At 39.4% G+C, this 22,813-nt stretch overlaps 1 protein-coding gene across 5 annotated transcripts in view; it reads left to right on the forward strand.

The window, feature by feature from the left end:
• Positions 1-22,813, forward strand: part of znf827 (zinc finger protein 827) — a 77,632-nt gene that overhangs the window by 17,178 nt on the left and 37,641 nt on the right. For all 5 annotated transcript variants that reach the window (XM_057327999.1, XM_057327998.1, XM_057327995.1 and 2 more), the window contains exons 2-4: positions 8,323-9,516; positions 15,229-15,401; positions 17,967-18,465. In XM_057327999.1, the coding sequence (XP_057183982.1) occupies positions 8,323-9,516; positions 15,229-15,401; positions 17,967-18,465 (1,866 nt within the window). The remainder of the gene's footprint in view (positions 1-8,322; positions 9,517-15,228; positions 15,402-17,966; positions 18,466-22,813) is intronic.

The following is a 22,813-nucleotide window of genomic DNA, read 5'->3' on the forward strand; positions in this document are numbered from 1 at the left end:
TAAAAGCATACAAATACAGAGTTAAAAATATGGTTAAATAACATTCATAATAATTTGAGACATTTCACACTACAATACACCATCAGGCCTAAGAGTTTTACATTTAATACACGAATAATGTTTTTTTGTAGATTTAAGAGTTCCAGGGTAAGCGCTTACCAATCACAACAAAATTGTGAATCCTATTTTCCCATTTGCACCTCTCCAGTTCACAGTTTTGGCCTGGGTTTTTTATTGCCAGCTTCATTCACCAGACTGTGTCTTCACATCCACTCCACCAAATAATCCAAGATCAAGTACCTGGAATGTTTGAGTATATTCAGTATTAAGCCAAATTACTACAACATGATTTTGTATCTAATACTGATATTAGGCAAATTATAGTACTTACAAGACCAATTAGAAACATATCACAAAAGTACAATGACCTGTTAGAAAAATGTTAAAGAATGAAATAATATACAGTCTTACTTTGTTTTCCATTTTGGTGGCCTCAGGGAGTCTGTCTTTGACTGGACATGAGTCTGCGGTTTCACAAGATGCGCTGCTGTCGCGTTCTTTTTTTTTTTCATTTTACTCTGTCAAAGACATAATTTCAAAAATCAAAACACATACACATAGCTTTTAAATGAAATGTATTAAACAAACATCACTCTTTACCCAGATTGCAAGCACAACATCCACTTATTTAGTGCCAACAAAGCTGACAATGTTTTCTACAAACAAAACTCAAACATGGATAAACTTTCTTATAAAACAAAGGTAAAATAAAGGCAAACTCTGAAAATCGACTGAGTATTTCACAAAAGCGTCCGTCTAACGTTAGATACTCTTAAACGAAGGCTTTTTGTTACATTTGTCTTTAACACACAATAACACATCTTTATAAATACCCGGCAGTCAAGAGACTAAGGTCAGTTCTGATGGACACAGAACGTCCTCTGTCTCTTTGCGGGCTGAGAATTAATATATTTCAGACATCTTATTGGCTTATAACGGCGCTTTTCGCGTCTTACTTCGCCCGAACGTTGGCGTTGCGTGAGGTTTGAATAAAAAAATTCTAGCACTTTTAGCATAAAAATGATTGCATACGAACCAAAAATCCAATCGAGTAGGCAGCAAAACCTGTTAGTTTATATTTGAATAAAAGTTTAAATTTACCGAACTGTATTGCAGCTCATTGATCAAAACAAAGGACGCTTCCGTTCCGCAGTAGAATTTGAATTACGGACTTCCGGTTCTTCTAGTGAGAGGAAGCATTCTGTGAAATGAAGTCCTTTTCATAGGGCGCACTTAACGCTGTATTCGCAAATCGACTACAACTTCCAAGATGCATGGCAAACTACATCATCGTATCTGCAAAGACATCAGGGGCATGTTCAAGCTCAAACCGGTGCGCAACGTTTTGCTACGGTTTCCGGGTTGAACGACACGTTTCCTGGAAACGGTTTTCAACGGTGTGCAACAGGGTTTGAGATGCGTTTTCTCTTGTTTGGTGGGTGTGTCAAGAATGTCAGCCCAATCAGCAGCAACATGTATATAACCCACGCGGTGTTAAAGAGACAGCTCGCACAATGGGTCCAAGTAAAGTCATTTAAATGTGTCCACTGCAGCTCGGTATATGCAACAATTGAAGATATTAGAAGAGATGTATTTTGCAGCATTCAACTTGTATTTATACCGATTTCATCAGGCTCCGAAAATTCTTCAAAAAGAACACAAAGAATGGCCTTCTCAGCTGCCATAGTTCCACTCTTGCATCATCACAACAGGGTGTTCAACCGCACCACCGTTTCCGTTAAAAAACATTTTGCAACGTTTTGTCGGGGCTGAACGCAGCCCTGGCTTGCTCGATTTCATGAAGCGCTGCGAATACCGGATCATTGATTAAAAAGCAGGCGAAGCAGTCAGCTCTCAATGCTCAAACTATACCATTCAGTGACAAAAAACACCCATACAAATAATATTAAAAAAAAATCTACAATCGTTTTTAATGATATAAATTTTTATATAATATCATATAAATATTTGCCTTCTTAAAATTAGTTGTATTCCTCATTTGATATAAATTGGTTTTGGTGTGTCTGCTAAGGGTTTTCGTGATAGTAATAATAGTATCATCATATTATAAGATATTATTATTGGCAGTTTTTGTTGCTTTTAACTTTGTGGCTAATCAAAACCGACCCAAATCTTAACCGAGCCAGGATGTAGCCAAATTAATGCTTGGGTTTTTGTTTCTTCTGGCTGACCAGACTCACACCAAAAACGAGCCTAATTCTGTTTCACACAAGACTGTGAAAAAAAACAATGCCAGAATTAAGACAGAAGGGCCAAATTTAAATCAGATTTGGCCTAAAATTGGTTGCTATCTGGGAAGAGACGAGCTGTGACATGATCTTGATTACCGCGCTGTTTTGAAAAAGTGGGATGTGTTAAAAATCCCCACCCCCACATGCTGCTTTTCACAGCGCAAAACTGTTTTTTTTCTGGCGCCAACAGGTGTACAGTTAAATGCTGCAAATTTACAGAAAGGGATTCATCTATGGGCCTTGGTCTGTTAATCTACAGGATTAAACTGTCTATTGAAATAACAGTATTTTACTGTTGGAAATTGCCAGTTGTTTAACAGCAATTTTTTACAGTGTAGATTTAATCTCTAGATTAATCGCCTATTTTCTTCAAGATGTGGACTGGAGTCATGCTGAGAGCATGTTAATTAACAGAATTACACCACACCTGGTTTCTGCTCAAATCACTCATGGCAACGTGCGACTGGTGGCGGTAGTTCTTTCCACCATATTGTTAGCCGCTGGCTAATAAGGTACAGCTGACTGGCGGATCGGCTCATTATCATTGCCTGTGGCAGATTTGGACACTTAATTACCAGCACCACTTCTTATTTCCCCTCCAAATACCACCCCACCCATCAAACTCCTTCGGCATTACCTTCCACAATCAACAGAAAAGGCTGGGAACCTATAGATGCCAAAGTGGTGGTTAGTTAGCCCGTAACATTCAATAGCAGTGCTCACTTTGAGGCACGGCAATATCTCTGATAGCGTTAGGGCCATTCGACCCAGGCTTCTCATTCGAGACTGCACGAGTGTGTCTTTTCATTGGCATCAGTGGAATATTGATGGCTCCACCCCGGCTTAATCGACTAATGGCCTCTCCGTCTCTCCTTCGCTTTGCTGAAGCAGCCACCCAGCACCCAGTAGAGCCTCTCGGTGCCCTTTCTGCGACCTCTGGGTCAGGCAGGCCGATTTTTATGCCCGGCTGAGTCGCAGAATAGCCTCAGTGTATTGGTAGGCAACCTTAAGCAAGTCATGTGGCTGCTGGCTCTAATATATATCTAATATAACTCCCATGCTCCTCCAAGCCCTATTGGCTTATTGTATCACACAGTTGAGATACCTAGGATTTAACTACTGTATATGGGTACTAAAGGCTGGTGTTTACAACAAACACATATACAGTTAAACCAGAGTTAAAGAACAAAAAAGAATGAATTCAGAATTTATAGAAATTAAAATTATGTCATTCTTGTGCAAGCTATGTTGTTGTAAATGATTGGAAAACAAATCTGTAAATAATGGCAGAATTTGTATTTGGGTGAACATTTTTTATAAATGATGGCCATTTAATAGACTACCCATGTATAAATATTTAATGTTTTTTAACATAACAAATGACTGTGTTCTAACTTCAAGTTGATATTTTTAGTTTCTGGATTGTTTTTAGAGGGCTTTTAAAAGCATAAGATGGACATATTTCTCATCTCAGGTTAATCACTAGCGTTGAGTTTGGAACTGTATGCGTTGCTGTGACGCTATAAGCCAATGTGCGTTGTTATGATGTCATTATGCCTGTGCCATAGGCTTGTTGCATAGTCAGTGTCACCGGTCGGTGATACACAGTGTCCACCCGCCAACCGATTACATCACTTGTCCACCCCCACCGTCATTTTTAATTTTTATAGTAAAAAAATAATAACTTAGTTTAGTTAAAGACCAAACTACTGTTGCGCATCTGAACGCGGCTGCTGCATTCAGCAGAACAAGTGTCGCAGCAAAGATCAGCAGCAGGAGTCAGATTTTATTCATCATGTGAGGAATGTGAAGTGCTGACTGACAAGATGATGGCGGAGGCTTTTCTGTCAAAGAACATGTAGTAGAATGTGTAAGCACAGTCATCGAAAGCTGGTTATGTATTTATTTAATTTTTGTTCTAATTTTAAAAAGCCAGTGCTTTGCCATTTATTTAACATAAACGTTTTTCGTTTTGACTATTCCTTTCTTATTAGTTTCTTATTTATTTAAAATAAACGTTTTTCATTTCGTATTCCCTTTCTTATTTATTTAACATAAACGTTTTTCGTTTCTGCTATTCCTTTCTTATTCGTTTCTTTTTTTTTGCACAGTGTGTGCCGTGATTACTCGTTTTGTTTATACAGGCATCTTATTTAACGTAAAGGTTTTTTATTTTCGTTTCTTATTTATTTTTTGCTTGATGTGTGTCATGATTATTCGTTTTGTTAAAGGCAACCTATCTGACGTTAAGGTTTTTTATAATAGTTTTTTTATTTTTTGCATAGTGTGTGGTTATTCATTTTGTAAGGTCTGTGTTTAATATAAGCAAATGTCATTGTAGTTTTTTTGTAGTTTTGTGTGTTTTTATTAAGAAAGATATTGAACCCACCATTAATTCAAGCCATTGCCGTTCCCAAATTGTCGCTAATTCAAACCCGAAAGTAAAATGCGTCATGTGCACGGCCGCAGCTTCGACCACTCGACAGCAAACCGGTATTAACCGATGTGTGACATGGGAGCATTTCATCAACGCCACATCCCTACTGTACCAGATAAAACTGATAGCTTTCTCCAACTGTAGACTTCTGTGACTGACATGGCACTCTAGGTACCATCAGGCATGCACCCCCCACACACAATACGAACACATTTACCTATGAATCCTTCTTATTTCTGTTATATTTATGTATATTTGACTGTCTGGCTTGATAGAAAAGAGAACAGAAATATATATGATGTCAAATCACGTGATGGTACAACATTGTGAATAGCCGGGTTTCCATCCAAACGTGATGCAAATCTTTTCAAAGTTCGCAATAACAGGAGGAAAGACTAATGCGAAATTTTTCCTGGAGCGGTTCACGGTGGTATTGGAATCCTAATAACCAACAGAAAATAAAAAAAGATCTGAAAACCAGAAAGACACCATCAACGATAACAGCCGCTCAGTCTTGTGGGTTTAATGTTCACTATGTTAGAATTTATTCGGCAAATGCGTTTCCATCTCCCATTATTTGTGTCGTGTGAACTGTTTTTTTGCAAAAAAAGAAAAACCACCTCAAGCGAGCGTAAAAACTTTATTGTGAATTAACGGTTTTCATTTCAAAATTTGGCGTTTCCGTTACTCGTTGATGCGAAACGTCAACCATAAAACCAGGGTGATGGAAACCCGGATATTGTCATAATAAGTAAAAGGCTTCAAGTTCCTGGAGAAATATACTTGTTCCTGGAGGGTAACACTTTTTAGTAAACATTATAGTGTATATCAGACATATTAAGACACATTTTATTTCGAGGGTCAACATGACCTGTACTGTGTGACTTTAATCTTCCATCCAGCCCTCCCCTACTATTGGCTTCCAGCAGGTGAAGAGACTTTTTTCATTGGCAGTCAGACAGAAACTGAGGGGGTGGTGAAGTATAGCACAGGGAACTTCTCAAAATAATTTACCTTTTAGATCACAATTCAACTTCAATGAGAAGGGAGAACAGAAGAGTGCACACGAAACACTACAGGCCTTATGAGAACTCGCAATAATGAAATTAATAAACATAATATAGACTAAAAAACTAAGCCACTGAAAAATATAAAACAGCACCTAAATAAACATGATACTAAATATTATTGTACAGTCATCTGATTTAAACTGTAGTTTATTATAATGTGTTCATGTTACAAACTAATAATGCAATAAATAAAGAGTAAATCCCAAGCCCTGACATGCTCTAGCGTATAACACATAAGCTTCAATTATTTTCTGTATTTCAGTTTGTTGAGTTTAGTATTTAGTACTTGTGGTGGCTGGGTTCATAGGAGCTGGACCACAAAGCCTTACAGCTGTTTTTCTGAACACACAAACTCATCCTTACCATAATGCCAGTAATGCAGCTAACTAGTATGGTTTTGTTCCCCTTTTTCAAATGAAGAAACTGTACAAGTGTGTTTTAGAGGCAGAGAGGGGACGTTTCAGACAAAGCCAAATGCGGAACTGGGGCCCGAGTCGTGACCTTGGGAAATGTCAGGCCGCCCACGTAGTGGCTTGCCTGTGTCTGCCTCTCTGGTGCAGCAAGAAACAAGAGTGGCGGGGCGTAGCACAACCTAGCTTAACCTAGCGTGGCGAGCGCAGGGTTCAGTCCGAGTTTCTGCCACTGCCCCAGAGACCTCTGGTCAACAATCTAGCCATTTCTTACTAACAACATTATGGCCATTACTGGCTGTCCTCCCTGGTGTCACATGGAAATGGGTCATGCCTCACATACTTCACTGTTTTGCTCAGGTGACCGTGAGCTCAGTCAGTTCAACATACCAGCAGTATGTAACAAATGTTCAAACTCCCTCCTCTTAATGTTGAATTATGGGAGATAGAAAGAAAAAAACACTTGCGCTTTCTGGAACAGGTCAAATTATATCACAATTTGTTCGACAACATCTCAGTGTTTCAGTTGTTATGAAACAGTCATCACCAAGTTAAATAAAAGAAAAAAGAGTACAGTAGAGTAAAAATAGGAGCATTTTGTATCAGTGACGCAAGGAAATCCTAAAGTTAGACTTTTGAATCCAATTATTAAAACCGACAGTTTGAACGCATTTGTGGAAGCAAATCACACTTACCAACTGTTGCTCAGTTTTAATGAGAGATGCTATTAAAACATATTTTTGTTCTCATACCCGTGAGTCGCGATACAAGGAAGGGTTGCAAAAATAATCTAATGACACAGACCTTAGAAAACGTAATGGCCAAATAAAAAGCGCATAATCATTAGCGCATTGCGCCATCATTGCAATATTCAAAACGTTGCGTAATTTTATATCATTGCGAATCAGTCATTAATGTTCACTAATACAGTCCAGCCCTAGCTTCCAGACAGGCACAAACTCTTGCATGCACACCGAACCATATATCAAGCTGTGTGTGTCAGGTTTATATCTTATTTTCTTTGATTTTACGGGTGATAAAGCACACTCGGCTGCATTGTCGGTATCGTAGTGCACGATCGCACGAGGTCGTGGCGGTTGCCACCCCTCTGGACCAAAGTAAGCAGTGCTGGCCAGATGTGTGTTGACTGTAATGATCCCTACGGGTCGACGGGATGCCGTTGCCAGGTAGCGGCTTTTCCTTTTCCCTGTAAACAGAGAGCTTTACTCGCCAGGCTTATGTTAGGGTCAGCAAGGTGAGACCAGCTTTTATGTGTGCGAACAGAAGTCGGAGAAAAGATGCTCAAATGAATTTTTTTCACTGATCATATTTTGAAGTCAGAAGTCCCTGGCTGTTTTTTCTCTACCTCCTGGCTGTCTTATTCTCTCTCGGTCGCTCAGAGGCGATTTAATTTGTTAAAGTGAAAGAAAAAACTCTCAATTGATAAGTTTTGACATCCCCCTCATGCAAGCTTGTTGCTTTTTTTGACATGCTCTTGTGGAGGGTTTGTTAATATGTATCAGGAATATTCACATTTTTTGTTCGCCCTTGTCTGGCAAGCTGTAATGTTTTGCTCATGAATATTGATACATGAAGTGTATATTAATGACCCTTGGTGACCTTAACCCTATCCTTATTGGCTCCCTGGTGGTATTGGCGGGCTCATGAATATTAATCAAGTTCTGTAACCTCCATTACCCTAATCTGTGCTGTCTAGCCTCCCGGAAGGACCTGTCACCATGGTAACCCTTTTACTAGACTCCTTTAGACCCTAAAAAAAATGATTATAAAAGAACAAAAAGCCAGTTATGCACGCCTTGTGAGGAAGATCTGAATTTTATTCCATTGCTCATCTTTTCAGAAAATATTTCTTTAACACCATCCATTTTAGTCGTAATGAGAAAGTCAGTTGGAAAAGGTCAATGGATGGCTGTAAGGGAAGTACTGTCAGCATTTTGTCTTTACAAATTTGCCCTTTAGGATATATTGCGTTTATTAATATTGTACAGTTATAATTTGCTTAAGACAAGTGAAATTGCAGATAGTGTTATATTGTCTTGCTAGAAAATCATTCATTGTTTTCTGTATCACAGATGTGGACACGGTAGAGGATGGTGGACCAGAAGGTGGCTCAGTCGAGGAAGATGGCTGGTTTGGGAATGCCTCTGACAGCCCCTCTGAATCGTCCTATGGTGATGTGCAGGATGAGCTGCGGGGTTCCCCGGACAATGCCCCCCGACCCGACCATGACACCTCAGCAGAGAGCTCCCTGGGCTGTCCCACGCCGCTTCAACGTGCCTCTCTGGAGCTACTGGGCTTGGACAGTGGGGTCCTCTCGACCCAGGACACTCTGTCCTCTGTGGTGTCTTCTCTTTACGGAGACTCCAGCCAGGCCCTGGGGAAGCCCCTCAGCAGCAACCTGCGGCGTCTTCTAGAGGCTGGCTCACTGAAGCTGGAAGGAGTAGAGCGTGGAATGGGCAGAGGACCAGAATCGCCCCCTATTAGCTTGGTACTTTCTCCATCTTCACATCACGCACAGCAGCTGAGTGCCCTCGCTAGGAGACTGGCTAACAGCAGCAACAACAGTGGCAACTCCAACTCAGCCTCGCCCGCATCTGTAGCGACTGTCAAGCAGGAGCCCTGTGACCCATTTGGCCCCAGCAATGGCCCTAACTCAGGAAGCAGTGGCTTTGTATGGGTAGGCGTGGCAGACAAATGGTCATCGGTGCCCAGCGGCAGCAGTCTATCTCCAGATTCGGCCATCCAGAAGTTGAAGGCAGCAGCTAACGCCGTGCTCCAGGACAAGTGCGCAGTGGCATCCTCCACCTCGGCATCTTCATCCTCTTCTTCCTCATCCTCCTCCTCTTCAGTCACCTCTTCCTCCTCAATGGCAGGCTTGGGTACCCGGTCAGATGACACGGTGCGCTTTGAAGCGTTCGCTTCGCCCTTTAGTCCCCAGTCAGCCAGCTCCACACTGGCTGCCCTCTCAAAGAAGGTGTCTGAAAGGAGTCAGCAGCAGGTGGGCTCATCTGAGCATCAGGCCTCAGCTGGTTCCTTTCTCTCCCTGGTTTCCATGACCTCCTCGGCGGCTCTGCTAAAGGAGGTGGCGGCACGAGCAGCAGGGAACCTTCTGGCTGATAAGAAAGAGCCGGCTTTGGTATTGGGAGCAACTGAGGATGTCAAGCCCCTGTTAGACAGGAACCAGAAGGTGCCCACCCCAACTCAGACCATGGACCTTCTGCTGCCAACAATCCCCAAGGGAAGGGCCAAGCCCAGCAGTCAAGCAGGTAAGAGTTTGTTCTTGAAATATATGCAAATTTGTGTATTTTTTGTTGTGGGATGAAACTAATGACATCACACTGGCTTAAACTGAGCCCACAACTACTACAGCTATTAGCATTAAAACACCAATGTTAAAACAAGCTTAGTAAAATAAATGTTACTAATATACTTACTATTAAAAGTTTAAATTACTTTGAATAATTGTTTTAAAAAATGTAATGCAGCAAAACTTTTTACAGTGTAGTAAACAATCTTGGAAGGATATACCTTATATTATATTTTTACCTTAATCATTTATAAATAGTTGTTCTTTATTTTCTGAGGTAATAGTGTCTATATCTTTGATTATTACACAACTGAAGAATGCACTGTGTAGTGATTCAGTAGTGCCATAAGGTCATGCTTCGTCTGAAAGAGGTTGGCTGCTGAATCTGGGAAAGGGTCTGTTTGCACAGTGGGGGTTTGCTGGAGTTGGCGGCACGTTCCCAGACCCAGCTCATCTCCCGCGGATGTGCAGCCTGCCAAACGGAGGCCGGCAGTGTGTGTGCTCCCTATAGCCTGAACAGTCGGAGACCATCTCAGCAGATTCTCCCGGAATTTAGGTCAGACTCCAGAGCCGGCACGGCCATCAGAGTTTCCATTCAGCACAGGCTTGGGATAAAGTGCCAGAGATATGGCTGATCTTTGGCTAATTCGTAAGTTCTATGGCTTGGAGTCAGGACTGACTGTCTTGAAATACTCAACGTAGTCACTGTACAAAGGAGAGTGAAATAGAGTTGAAATGGTTTAGAATGGCTGGGATTTGACACACAAGGGAGACTGCAATGCTCTCAGCGATCCAAACATGGTTAGTCTGACCATTGCTTGGTGACATGCAAAGGTTGATAATTTGGCTTCTTTCTGCTTTTGTTAGTTTGTAAAAAATTCTAACAAGTCTGACGAAAATTTGTCTAAAATGACCTAATTCACTGTAACAGCACTCTTGTTCGTGTGATATTGCTTGGTTTTTAAATGTATGGCCTAAATACCAAATAAAAATAACTGAATTAAAATCCCAATTGAGTTTCACCTGGCTAGGAAGATGGTCAACACAAAAATATTTGTCCAGTATAAAGCAGGCAGAAAAATTACGAAAGGAGCTAACAGCTAGCGTTTCTTTCCCTTGATACCAAAGACCTTCAGTCATTGTACGTCACGAGCGGTTTCCACAGTGATCCCTTTGCCGGGAGAGGTTGAGACACAGATGGTGGTTTATTGTTGCAAATAGGCAGTCTCGAAGTTTTACACCCCGGGTCAATGAATGCCTGAGCGCGGTAATTTCACCAAACACTGATTACCAGATGTTTTTCGAGGAACACGACTGGAATACTTATGAAGCCATCCTGACAGGCCCTCGTAGAATTTGTAATGCAATCATGCCAGCTTCTAATAAGACCAATTAAGCTCTAATGGACACCGGATATGGAGCCAACAACAATAATCGGCTTACTAAAAACATCCTCGTGTTTGGCTTCCTTTGTGAGACACGCGTCTTTGGCATTTATCGGCATAATCGTGCCTCACAATTTTTATCTCATTCACACGAATAGATGCAAAGGTGACAAGAGTAAAAGGCTGTTTAGCTTACGTGTTACTGTGTTCCTAAAGCACGTATAATATTTAAGTGTCTTTGTTCTTCTACTACTTTATGTTTCTACTAGTTTTATAAAAAAACTATATTTGCACCTCATGATGATGCATCAGCTAATTTTTGCATTTTTAAACATTTTTTAGGTTTTTGGTATAAACAAAAACAACATATTGTTAATGTGAGAATAGTTTTAAAAAGTCAAAATCTACCAAAATTCCCTTTAAGGCAAATTAGTCTTCAATCTTCAAGGTGGAGTAACGTTTTGTGCTGGTATTAAGCATACTACATCAATATGTAATTACGTAAATCTTCAAAAAATATGTCAAATCAACAATACAGTCTAAAAGGTAATTGATTCTTATGATTGAAAGACTGCTGCATTATAAAAAAATAACAATTTCTGCCACCCCTTAGAGAAATCTGATATATTGCCATATATGAACAAATGTGTTTTACTTGTGTCCAAATATCAGATTTCTGTGGATTTTTTAAATTATTCTTCAATTGTCTTGTCTCCTCCTCTTTAAACTCTCTTATATCAATCAATAGTCTCTAATAGTCTGGCATCTTTGATCAGGGCTTTGCATATAAAAATCACAGTCATAAAAAATGTATAACCATCATGATAGCAATCGTAAAATTTAGAGATGCACCGATTGCAATTTTCTTTGCCGATTTCCGATTTTATTACAATTGAAACCTGCCGATTCCGATTTTGCCGATTCCGATTTTCTATCCACAAACTATAATTGACAGCATACTGTATATAAAACCATATTAACTTTTCTTCAATACACATTTTTTTTATTTTCATTGAATAAATGATTGAACATTACAATTTCCCCATATTTCCCTAAATGCAGTTCTCCAAGCTGCATTAAATTACAGAATCTTCTCTTTCCCAAACAACTCTTAAATTGAATAACTCTGTTACTGAAAAGAAGTACAAATAATAAAATATAACTAAACATGTCACTTAATTTACCTTTTTCATTTTTGTACTCATCTCACAAAAGTCTAAGATAACAATAAAATACTTCAACTTTATTCTCGTCTGTTTCCGTTTATGAAACTAACATTGCTTTATTTTATTTTTTCTGAAATGTAAAATAAATTGTCTTTATCTTGTGTCTGTAGTATTAAAAGAAGTGGGTTGATTTTTGCTGCAACTTCAATAAAAAAAGTTAAAAATCTTATGAGTGAATTCTACTCTAAAGATGTATATGTATTTGCAGTTTTTTGTGTTAGTAAAGAACTCAATCAGATATATATCACATATATTGGTTGATTTATTCATTTTTTTATATTTTGGATTTTTAAAAACAAGTAGAAGTCGTGTTGAATGTCATTTTACCTAGGTGAAATGACCACAGTTTTACCGTAAGACAAGGAATCAGGTTGAGTGGAATTTACGTTTGTTTTACACAGAGTGAACGACTTCAACATGAGTTTAGCATGTGTCAGAGTTTAGCATGATGCTAATAGCATCACTGTTGGCATACATACCCCATGTAGACGGAGCAGCGAGATGAACTACAGTGCACCTTTTTGTCTGTACAGTACATGATGCGTGTGCACGCGCGTGCAGTCAGCGGACATGAGAGATGCGGTATGGAGTTTAAATGCACCCAAAACTCACGCGCATGGAATCCGCGCGCGCACGCGCTATGCAAACGCGCATAATGATAACCACGCGCGGAAAGCTGCTCCGCGAGGGCGCATTTAAACTCCGCGAGCGAGCAGAACAGTATCCGCAGGCTGAAAAGAATCCTCGCGCGGGCGCATTTCTGCTCCGCGAGCAAAAACTCAGTCCGCGAGCAGAGGCTTTGACGAGCGCGCGCGCGATTCTCTCTATGCTCTCGCAACTGCTCAACACTTGCTCGCTCGTTGAGTTGACTTCTGAGACTTTGGAGGCGGGACAATGCATGTTAAAAGTTACCAATCAAATGAGGTCTCCGCGCATTTGATTGGTAACTTTTAACATGCACTCACCTACATGCAGTCACCTACAGATTACATGTCTTACTACCGAATGATTAGTGTATTACCTTGCCTTAGCTATGTGTTAGTGTTTTAACAAGTGACATTTTGATTTCTTACATCTGTCAACAAAAATTATGCTATATAATGTAGCAGTTAAACTTACATGTCATATATGACCTATTTAAAACATACTATAATAATATAATTAAATGTCTCCTGTAGTCATTAAATTTGAGTTATCTAATATCTGTTTACTGGCATAGCCCGTTTTAATATTTTCAAAACAAATAAAGCAAAACAAATAAATTATTTAAGTTAAATTTTAGAGAGTACATCATATTGTAATTTATAATAACTTGTGCTTTGAGTTATACTGTTGTAGCCATTTATTAATTCTCATTTTATAACAATTTCAAGAAAATATTAACAATACAAAAGCAATTATGAATACACATACCAAACTATTTATTTCTAACTTCCTGTCAAGATGCCAAATATGTAAATCCAAAGCCAAGGGCATACATAACACTGTAACCCAAGTTTAAAAACGGACAAAAGTATCGTGTTATGCCAAATTAAGACGTCTGTACAACGGGTAAGATACATGTCGGAGACTGTAGGTGAGTGAATGTTAAAAGTGACCAATCAAAGGATCAGAGAAGTCTGCCATTGTCCCGCCTCCAAAGTCTTAGAAGTCAACTCAACGAGCGAGCAAGTGTTGAGCAGTTGCGAGAGCATAGAGAGAATCGCGCGCGCTCGTCAAAGCCTCTGCTCGCGGACTGAGTTTTTGCTCGCGGAGCAGAAATGCGCCCGCGCGTATGGCGTTATTATAATAACGCAATACCGCGCGAGGATTCTTTTCCGCTTGCGGATACTGTTCTGCTCGCTCGCGGAGTTTAAATGCGCCCTCGCGGAGCAGCTTTCCGCGCGTGGTTATCATTATGCGCGTTTGCATAGCGCGCGCGGATTCCATGCGCGTGAGTTTTGAGTCCATTTAAATTCCATAGATGCGCGTCCGTCAGCAGAGACTCGCGGTCCGGTGGACCCACATGCGAGTAGGGTTGCACGGTGTACCGGTGCTACGGTAGCATCGCGATGCTAAAGCTTCAAAATACCCGCGATGCCTCTCTATTTTTGAAACGGTAGTACCGTAGTTAATGTTGCATATGCGCATTAATATTTATTTGAACACATACATCTGCCTTTTTGCGGTGTTTATCTCCAAAACGAATGTGTGTTTTGACTCGGACGAGTTAATGATTCAAATTGGCGATTTGAACGAGTTGGTTAAATGATTCACTAACTCAGTGGAAAATTGATGCCACCTACTGGCCGTTTTAGTTCTGCATTTAAAGTAAGCCTAATATTTCCCTTTATAAAGACTGCTGTATCAATTAAATTTGTCCAACATTTGAATTAGTTCCTACGTGAAAAATGATCTAGTGTACTTTAGTATTTACTACAGTAAACTACTAAAACTCATAGATACTAGTGTTTTTGAGTCTTATCATAGTAAATATTTAAGTATACTACAGTATTTATAGTATTTACAAATTACTAAATGTAAATGTATTTGCTACAATTTATCCAATTACTACAGTTAATACAACAACATATTCTAGTGCAAAGTATAATACAGTTTACTATAGTAAATACAAAATGTTTAATCTAAATCTGTGTTTTTTGTATATATTTGAATTACATGGCACAGCATCGTGATACTACTTGGTATCGAGATACTTCAGCTGGTATAGTATCGTAAGACATGTTTATGGTACCGTGACAACCCTACATGCGAGTATAAACGAGCCGTGAAAGACAGGCTGTGCGCGCGCACGTTTACATGTTTACTTGCGGCTTTGAGTGTACTGACGGCTGTGACGTTGTTGCCCGCATCACTTGAAACAGAAGATCGGCTTGGAATCGGCGAGACGTGAGACTGACCGGCCGGGCCGATCATACGAAAAACCGTCCGATTCCGATCTCTTGCCGGTCAATCGGTGCACCTCTAGTAAAATTTGGTTTTAAATATTTAGCATAAACTTCTCACCACAAGCTCTCAGTGTTATAAAGAATCTGATCAATAAGTATTTTTTCCCTCCAGGTTCTCCTGAGGACGGAGGGAAACCCTTTCAGTGCCCAGTATGCGGTCTGGTGATCAAGAGAAAGAGCTACTGGAAGAGGCACATGGTGATCCACACAGGCTTGAAAAGCCACCAGTGTCCCCTCTGTCCCTTTCGATGTGCTCGTAAAGACAATCTCAAGTCACACATGAAGGTGACCCCAGTCACTAAGCAACACACACACACCAAAATTCATAACATCCATATGTAGATAATTCCATCTGATGCAGAATCACAAATGAAAAATTGAATTTTTAGAAAGTAGGGCTACAGGATTTTATTAATCAAATCATGATGTTTGACTAGTTAGACTAATTTTACATAATGGAATAATATAATTTTTTAGAGCTGTGAATCTTCACTTGCTCTAATGCTTCACTTACGATTCAGTTACAATTCAGAGGGTCACAATTCAATCCATCTTGTCTTCCAGTTTACAGAGAGAGAGAGGACGGTTTATTTTACAGAGAGTTTTTTTACAGTTTATGATTTTTATTTAAGATTTGTTACAAGTGTGGATTAATGTATTAATTCTGCATCAGTGCAGAACATATTATGTCAGTATCCCAATGCATCGAAAAAACTGAACTCTAGAATTTGCATAGTTCTGTACTGTCGCAAACACTTCCGCTATTAATAATGAAACTGTATACTGCACAAACAATCTTTTCTTTACACTGGATCTGTGTTTGTGACTTGCTGATCATAAACGGAAGCTTAGTTTTGTCACTGTGTGCATTCAATGTATGTATGTTGTCATATGGTCCAGAACAGGGGTCTCCAACCTTTATGTAAGTAAGGGCTACCTGAAGAGATAAAATCATCCAGAGGCCTACTCTTGGATATAATGATAAAATACTTTCAAACTTTAAACTGTGCGATGCATAATGTGATGCATTATTTTTTCATTTTACTTAACTTTCAGGGTTAAGTTATAATTAATCATACATATTAAATAATTTTTGGTTAACGTCTTTAGTCGGGCTGGTAACTTTATCCACATGAGCAGTAAACTTTTTTAACTTGAATTTGCGCATACAGAATTAGTCTACATAAACATTTGCTATTAAGCGCTGTTTCCGTCCAGTGAGTCAAAGAGAACAAAAACATACCTTCTTTATAATCTGGCGCCCAATATCACTAAGGAAAATTGAGGTTTCTGCAATAGAATAACTGTAGGTTGTCTTATTTCATAAATAGGCTATATATTATAAATTATTTGCTGCTCAGAGCTAGGGTTGGGAATCGAAAATCAATTCTAATTTGGAATCGGAATCAAAAGGCTAGGAATCGGATCGGTAAACAAAACGAATAGGACTCGAATACTTGAGATTAAAATTTGAATTCCTCTTATCAATTCCTGTGTGCATATTTTCAGAAAAGTAAACGCATTGCGTAATCTGCTGATATCTCAATAAAAGCCCTTATGAAAATTAACAATATTTTTACTATAGTAAGCATAGTTTAACTATAGTATTTGCATTAAAAAGCACAGGAACCACAAATGAACCACAGTTTCATTATAGTTACTACAGTTTAACCATGATGTAGTTCAGCTATGGTAATACAAATTGTAATAAATCAGATAAAACATGGTTCTATGTATACACAAAACGGTGCTCATATATATATATATATATATATATATATATATATATTGCAAATAAGTCAATAAGCAGGCTAAATGACTATACAGCTTGATATCTAAATGTTTTACTTAAACTGTGGAATCGAAACTGGGAATCGATAAGAATTGAAATCGATAAGCAGAATCGGAATTGGAACCGGAATCGATAAAATTCAAATGATTCCCAACCCTACTCAGAGCTCACAGATGGAACACAATAAATGTGTGGCTTTCGGAGGTAATCGTGAATACCTCTTTAGAAATGCAGCTGTATAGGTAATAGCGAACCACTTTCATGTCAGACTTTGGCTAAAGCATTTTAGAACAGCATTCCAGATGGTGTACAATGAGTATAATGTGTGTCCTTGCGTTTTGTGTGACATGTCTCCGCACAGAACGCATATCAAATTCACAGTGATCAAATTGAGTTCTCTTTTCCATATTTGTGCACTTGAATATATTTACATTGGCAAAGCTTAAAAATACGCAATTGATAAACTATCATGACGATGCAGCACTCGCCGGATCGGTATAGTCCTGAGCGTCATTCATGTGCAGCTTTTATTTGTTGAGCCCTTTGCTTGGTGGGCACCTCACAAAATTCATGCGGGCTACCAGGTGCCTGCAGGCACCAAGTTGGCGACCACTGGTCTAGAATGTATGCTAATAAAACTACATGTATGAAATATGAAATGATTTTAAATAATATTTTAAATCATATTTTTTATACCATAATCTGTTTGAATTCGATTCTGATTGGCTGGAAGGTGTACATTTAAACCGTTTAATGCACGGCTAGCCGTGGATTATCCCTTACTTGTTGTTTCTTTAAAACTCAGTTTTGTTTGGCACAGTGAAACAAGGTGTGAAACAAAACATGTATCAGACTGATGTGCCCGTAAACTAAATTTGCCAGACCATTTAAGTTCTCAATTTACATACAGTATCTCTGATTTGTTAAAGTTTCTTCAAAACACATAAATCAATAATATTTAATTGTGGCAGCTATAATCGTGCAACCCTGTGAGAGTATATTAGGATTCATCTTTGATATGCTTATTTTTCATCTGATCAAATTTTTTATCTTCTCAGGTCCATCAGCACCAGGACCGCGGGGAGACCTTCCAGTGTGAACTCTGCCCCTTCACATCCTCTCGCCACTTTAGCCTCAAGCTGCACATGCGTTGCCATCAGCACTTCCCTCGTCACGACCTTAAAGTCAAAGATGAACCCGGCACTGACACAGAAGAGAGCGAGAGCTTGCTCATGGGTGATGATGGCGTTACTGGCGATCAGGTCATGAACACAGATACTTCCACGTCTCCCTCACTGAGCCAGCCTGATGGACATCTGCTGGCCTCCCCTGGAGAACCCTCAAACCACATCCAGATTAAGGAGGAACCCCAGGAGAGGGATGTGTCTGTGATGTCTCCCTTCGCCCTGTGTAGGGAACGGCCCAGTAGCAGCAATAGTTCTCTGGATCTATCTGGTCTTAAGTCCAGTCCACCAGGCCCTGGACCAACAGCTGCCTCGCTCTTCAGCCCAGACATCACCACCAAGACGGCTACAGACCTCCTAATAAAGCTCTCAGGTAGGGTTGGAAACCAAAAGGTTCTCATAAAGTTTGGTTATTACAGAGATAGTTCACCCGAAAAGAACAATTCTGTCAACATTAATTCGGCATCATGTCGTTCGAAATCTGTTTATGACTCTCCTCTGGGGAACACAAAATAATATATTTTGGGAAATGTCTCAGTGGTTTTGTGTCCATACAAAGGAAGTCAATGGGGCCAATGTTGTTTGGTCAATATGTCTTATTTGGTTTTCAGCGGAGGAAAAAGTCATAAAAGTTTGGAATCACATGAGGGTGAGTGAATAATGAAAGAATTTTAATTTTAATGGTAACTATCCCTTTAACCTTTTAATATGCCTGGCAGTCTGCACAAGGAACAAATTATGTTTTACCTTAGCTTTTAGTTGTGAGCTTGGAGTCTGAATTAAGTGTAATGAGAGAGAAACACTTGTCTCAAATACTTCAAAGATAATAAATAGATGGCATGTCTTTCTTTTGCCATAAACAACGACCATCATTACAAAAGTCGTTAGAATTATTACCATACAGGGCTGTACAGTGCTACTTAAAAATCGGTCTGTGCGCAGAATAAATTTACCAGTGTAGCACACGTGCGATACAGTTTGGCAGCTGCTTGTTTGTGTGAAGAGCGTTTGTCGTTGTGCTTGTTCGTGTGTGACATTAATCAGTTAATAGCGCACCGCTATTTTACTTAGTTTTAGTCTGTTTTGTGAGTGAAACTCGTTTTCCGTCTGCATTGAGTCCATAAAACTAGATGCGGACGCGCAATCCTGCTGTTTACATGTGTCATCTGGCTGGTCTGCGTGTCTGGGTGAATGAGCTGCACAGTTTAACATACGTGATAGTCGTGACGTGATAGTCGTTTAACATACGTGATAGCGTGATAGTCGTGGATTTGTCTGCGGCTCACTGTATGAAAATATGAACACATGAACTTCATCTCCAGAGTTGCTCTGAGAGTTTATTTCACAAGCATTTTACTGTTTGAGTGAAGCTACAGTCAAACACAGTGAAACTCGAGTATCTTCGGGACAACCAATCAAAATAAAAGTCCCGTTAACCTGAACACTCAGATGAAAAATCAAGCGTAGCGTCAGTTCTGGCAGGTCACATGAGTCTAGCTTGCATCAGCCAATCGCATCAGGTGCAGCTAATCAACGTTAACCAATAGTCATACAACACATACTAGACTGCAACCTCTGTAGCACCAGGGCTATGTGCAAAAAAAGTTAACGTACAGCGCTGTAATCTTTCCATCCGTATTTTCAGAGAATATATCACACAGTTTAAAGGTTAAACCACAATATTTGAAAAAAGCAATAGATGCAAGATTACGTAAACCAACTTAATTCATCCAATTACTTGCATTTAGCATGACCGAGTTGGTAATATAATTAGGGATTGGCAAAGGCAATAGAATTCGTCTTGCTAGATGGGAAGCCGGAGCCAAGATCCTCCAGGACCGAGTTTCTGCATGATTAATATTTAACCTCAGTTACAGCTCTGCCATTGAGAGTCTGTTTATTATAGCCATACTATACCATCCTGCTTCCCAATACTGTCAGACCTTGATTTTTTTAGTTCTGTTCAGTTTATTTTAAATGCATATTTAAAGATGCCATAAAAATGCCCAATGGAACATTGAACGTCAGTGACTTATTGATAATGTAGTCCTTGTTGAAGCCATGTTTAGCAGGAGTCTAATTTTGATCAATATATAGTATGAACAGTAACAGATAAATACATTTTGCGTAATATTTTAGAGGAATCAAGATTCAGTAAACATTCAGATGATCCCTTACTTTGTATGTCGCTTTGGATAAAAGCGTCTGCTAAATGACTAAATGTAAATGTAAATATCATAATCACGCTGAAACTGATTGTATTAAAGGGACAGTTCACCCCAAAATAACCTGTCATCATTTACTCACCCTTGAGTTATTCCCAAACTGTATAAATGTATTGGTTCTGATGAACACAGAGAAGGATATTTGGTAGAATGCTTGTAACCAAACAGTTCTTGGCCTCCATTGACTACCATAGTAGAAAAAATTACAATGGTAGTCAAAAGTGCCGCAGAACTGTTTGCTTTCTTACATTCTTCAAAATATCTTCTTTTGTGTTAGACAGAACAAAGAAATTTATAAAGCTATTTATAATACTATGTTAATCAATGGTGGCCAAGAACTGCTGGGGGTGGTTTCAAACTATGTTTTCAAAACTGTCTTTGGTAAATTGCAAAGTTAAACCGAAAATACTTAGCAATGGTGTTGACTGATGAATTTGCACATAGTTTGGCTGATAAAAAAACAAAGTACAAAACTTCGGTTGTTAACATAAATAAAACCAAAACTGCAGACTATTAGATACTTGTTATTTCGGAAAGTAAAGATAATTGTGAGACAGCTACAAGATTGATGCGAGAGGGCTGACCAGGGGTTGCCCAAAAGGTCTGCAACAGGGTCGCTGCTCCTGCGCTTAATGCAGAGTAATTAGATTGAGATCTCGGCGCAGGGAAAAAGGAAAACCTTCGGAACATTAAATTAATTAAAAATTCATGCATAATTCATAATTAAAAAGGAATCCGTAATTGGAAATGATTAGCGCCCTCAGCTCCATCGCGTGACCTCTTGCTTGGACGCGCAGGGACTGTTCCAGCTTAGTTAACTCCATCTCCATCTTGGTGGAGAATGCAGATTCCACGATCAACATGCTGCTGCCCCTTTGTCGTCCCATGGCACCATGTTCCTACACTCCTAAACAAGCGGGTTTGAGTCCCAGAGGATTAGAAAGGCACCTCAGCAACATCAACCTGGAATTGATAGACAGCTGAGATGTTTTGCTGTGTTTAAGACAGCAGCAATTTCAAAACACCAAGAGACAAGAATGTGTTAATGTATGCTCTACTAGAGAAGATGACCTTTTAATATTAAGATTAAGGAATATAGTAGGATTGTTGACTAGTCGATTATTATTATTTTTTGTGCAGACAGTTTTTAAATAGGACTAATTAAGAGGCAGGACTTCTTGGACAGTGTGTTGTGTATTAGCATGCATAAACTCTCTCTAAATGTTACATTTATCTCATTTAAAGTACTGCCGCCTTTTATAAAACTATTGTGAATAATAAATACAATAAGAATAAATAAGAAAAAAATGTAATAATTTTTTCCCCATATTTTAAATCGCTTGCAGTGAGCAATCTTGCCATTTTGATATGAATCTGTATTTCTTATTTTTTTGTGGGGATTGTCGATTGTGATTGAATTACCAAGTTTAATTACCATTTGTATAACCATTGTTCTACTACAAAAATCATACAACAATACTGTATGGTTACTTGGTGAGACGATAGTAAATTTGTGATTACTGTGGTTTTACAACAAATAAAACCAAAAACGATGGTTACTGGAGTGAAATCATAGTTCATTTGGGGGGTAGTTGACAAATAAACCATAATTGTGTCCTATGGTGTGACATAAATCTATAAATCTATATCTATAAATATATAAAGCCCTGATTTTGCACATGCAAGTGAATGTAATGCTCTGCTATTGGTTTGTCAAACACCCACCTTGAGTAAACTAAGGAGAGTGAGACATTCAACAGCAAGTAACAAAAAAGCAAAAATGGGATGGAAATTAGAGAACTAGAAGGTGGAGATGAAGTGAAAGATAGCGTTCCCCAGGCGAAACACACACACCCTAACACACATGGGGTGAACTCTCGCTGACCTCTGACATAATTGGCCTATCATTTCTTTGGACTGCCTGGTTCTCCTCTGAGTTTTAGACCAATCCGCTTTGATTTTCCTCCACGCTGACACGACTGTCAGCCATCCAGTTGCGATACACATTTTGATTTGGAGATGAAAGCCCAGGGAAGCTCTTTGAAATCCAGGCCCCTGCACATGCTTGCCGTACCTAATTCAGTAATAACAGTTCACACATTTTGTCTTCCTCTGTGACAAACTGACACGGGGTGTAACTATGGTCCTGGGCAGTTAATTGGCTCGTACAATTGAGGGAGCTGTTAAAACTGGTCAGGAGCGATATCTCCATCCTCCACATTCCGTTCATTTGCTCTTTGTAGTGTCCACCATGATTTTTCAAATGGAGTTTTTTCAATTCTGACATTGGCCATGCAGCGCTTTTGACCAGCCCCACTCCCGCATCCAGCAATGTGTATCTCCACACTTGCTGCTTCCTGTAGCAAAGCCTGCCTACCGTAGCGAACCGTTGGCTGTTGTTGGCCCCTTAACCTGCCACGTTAAGCCATCCTTGGTGAGAGCGGTGACCAGTTGTCAAAGCCGAGAGCAGAGCTGTGTGACAGAGGTGGAAAGCTA

The sequence above is a fragment of the Triplophysa rosa genome, unplaced genomic scaffold (genome assembly GCF_024868665.1).
Source record: "Triplophysa rosa unplaced genomic scaffold, Trosa_1v2 scaffold34_ERROPOS727490, whole genome shotgun sequence".
In the NCBI taxonomy this organism is placed as follows: Eukaryota; Metazoa; Chordata; class Actinopteri; order Cypriniformes; family Nemacheilidae; genus Triplophysa; species Triplophysa rosa.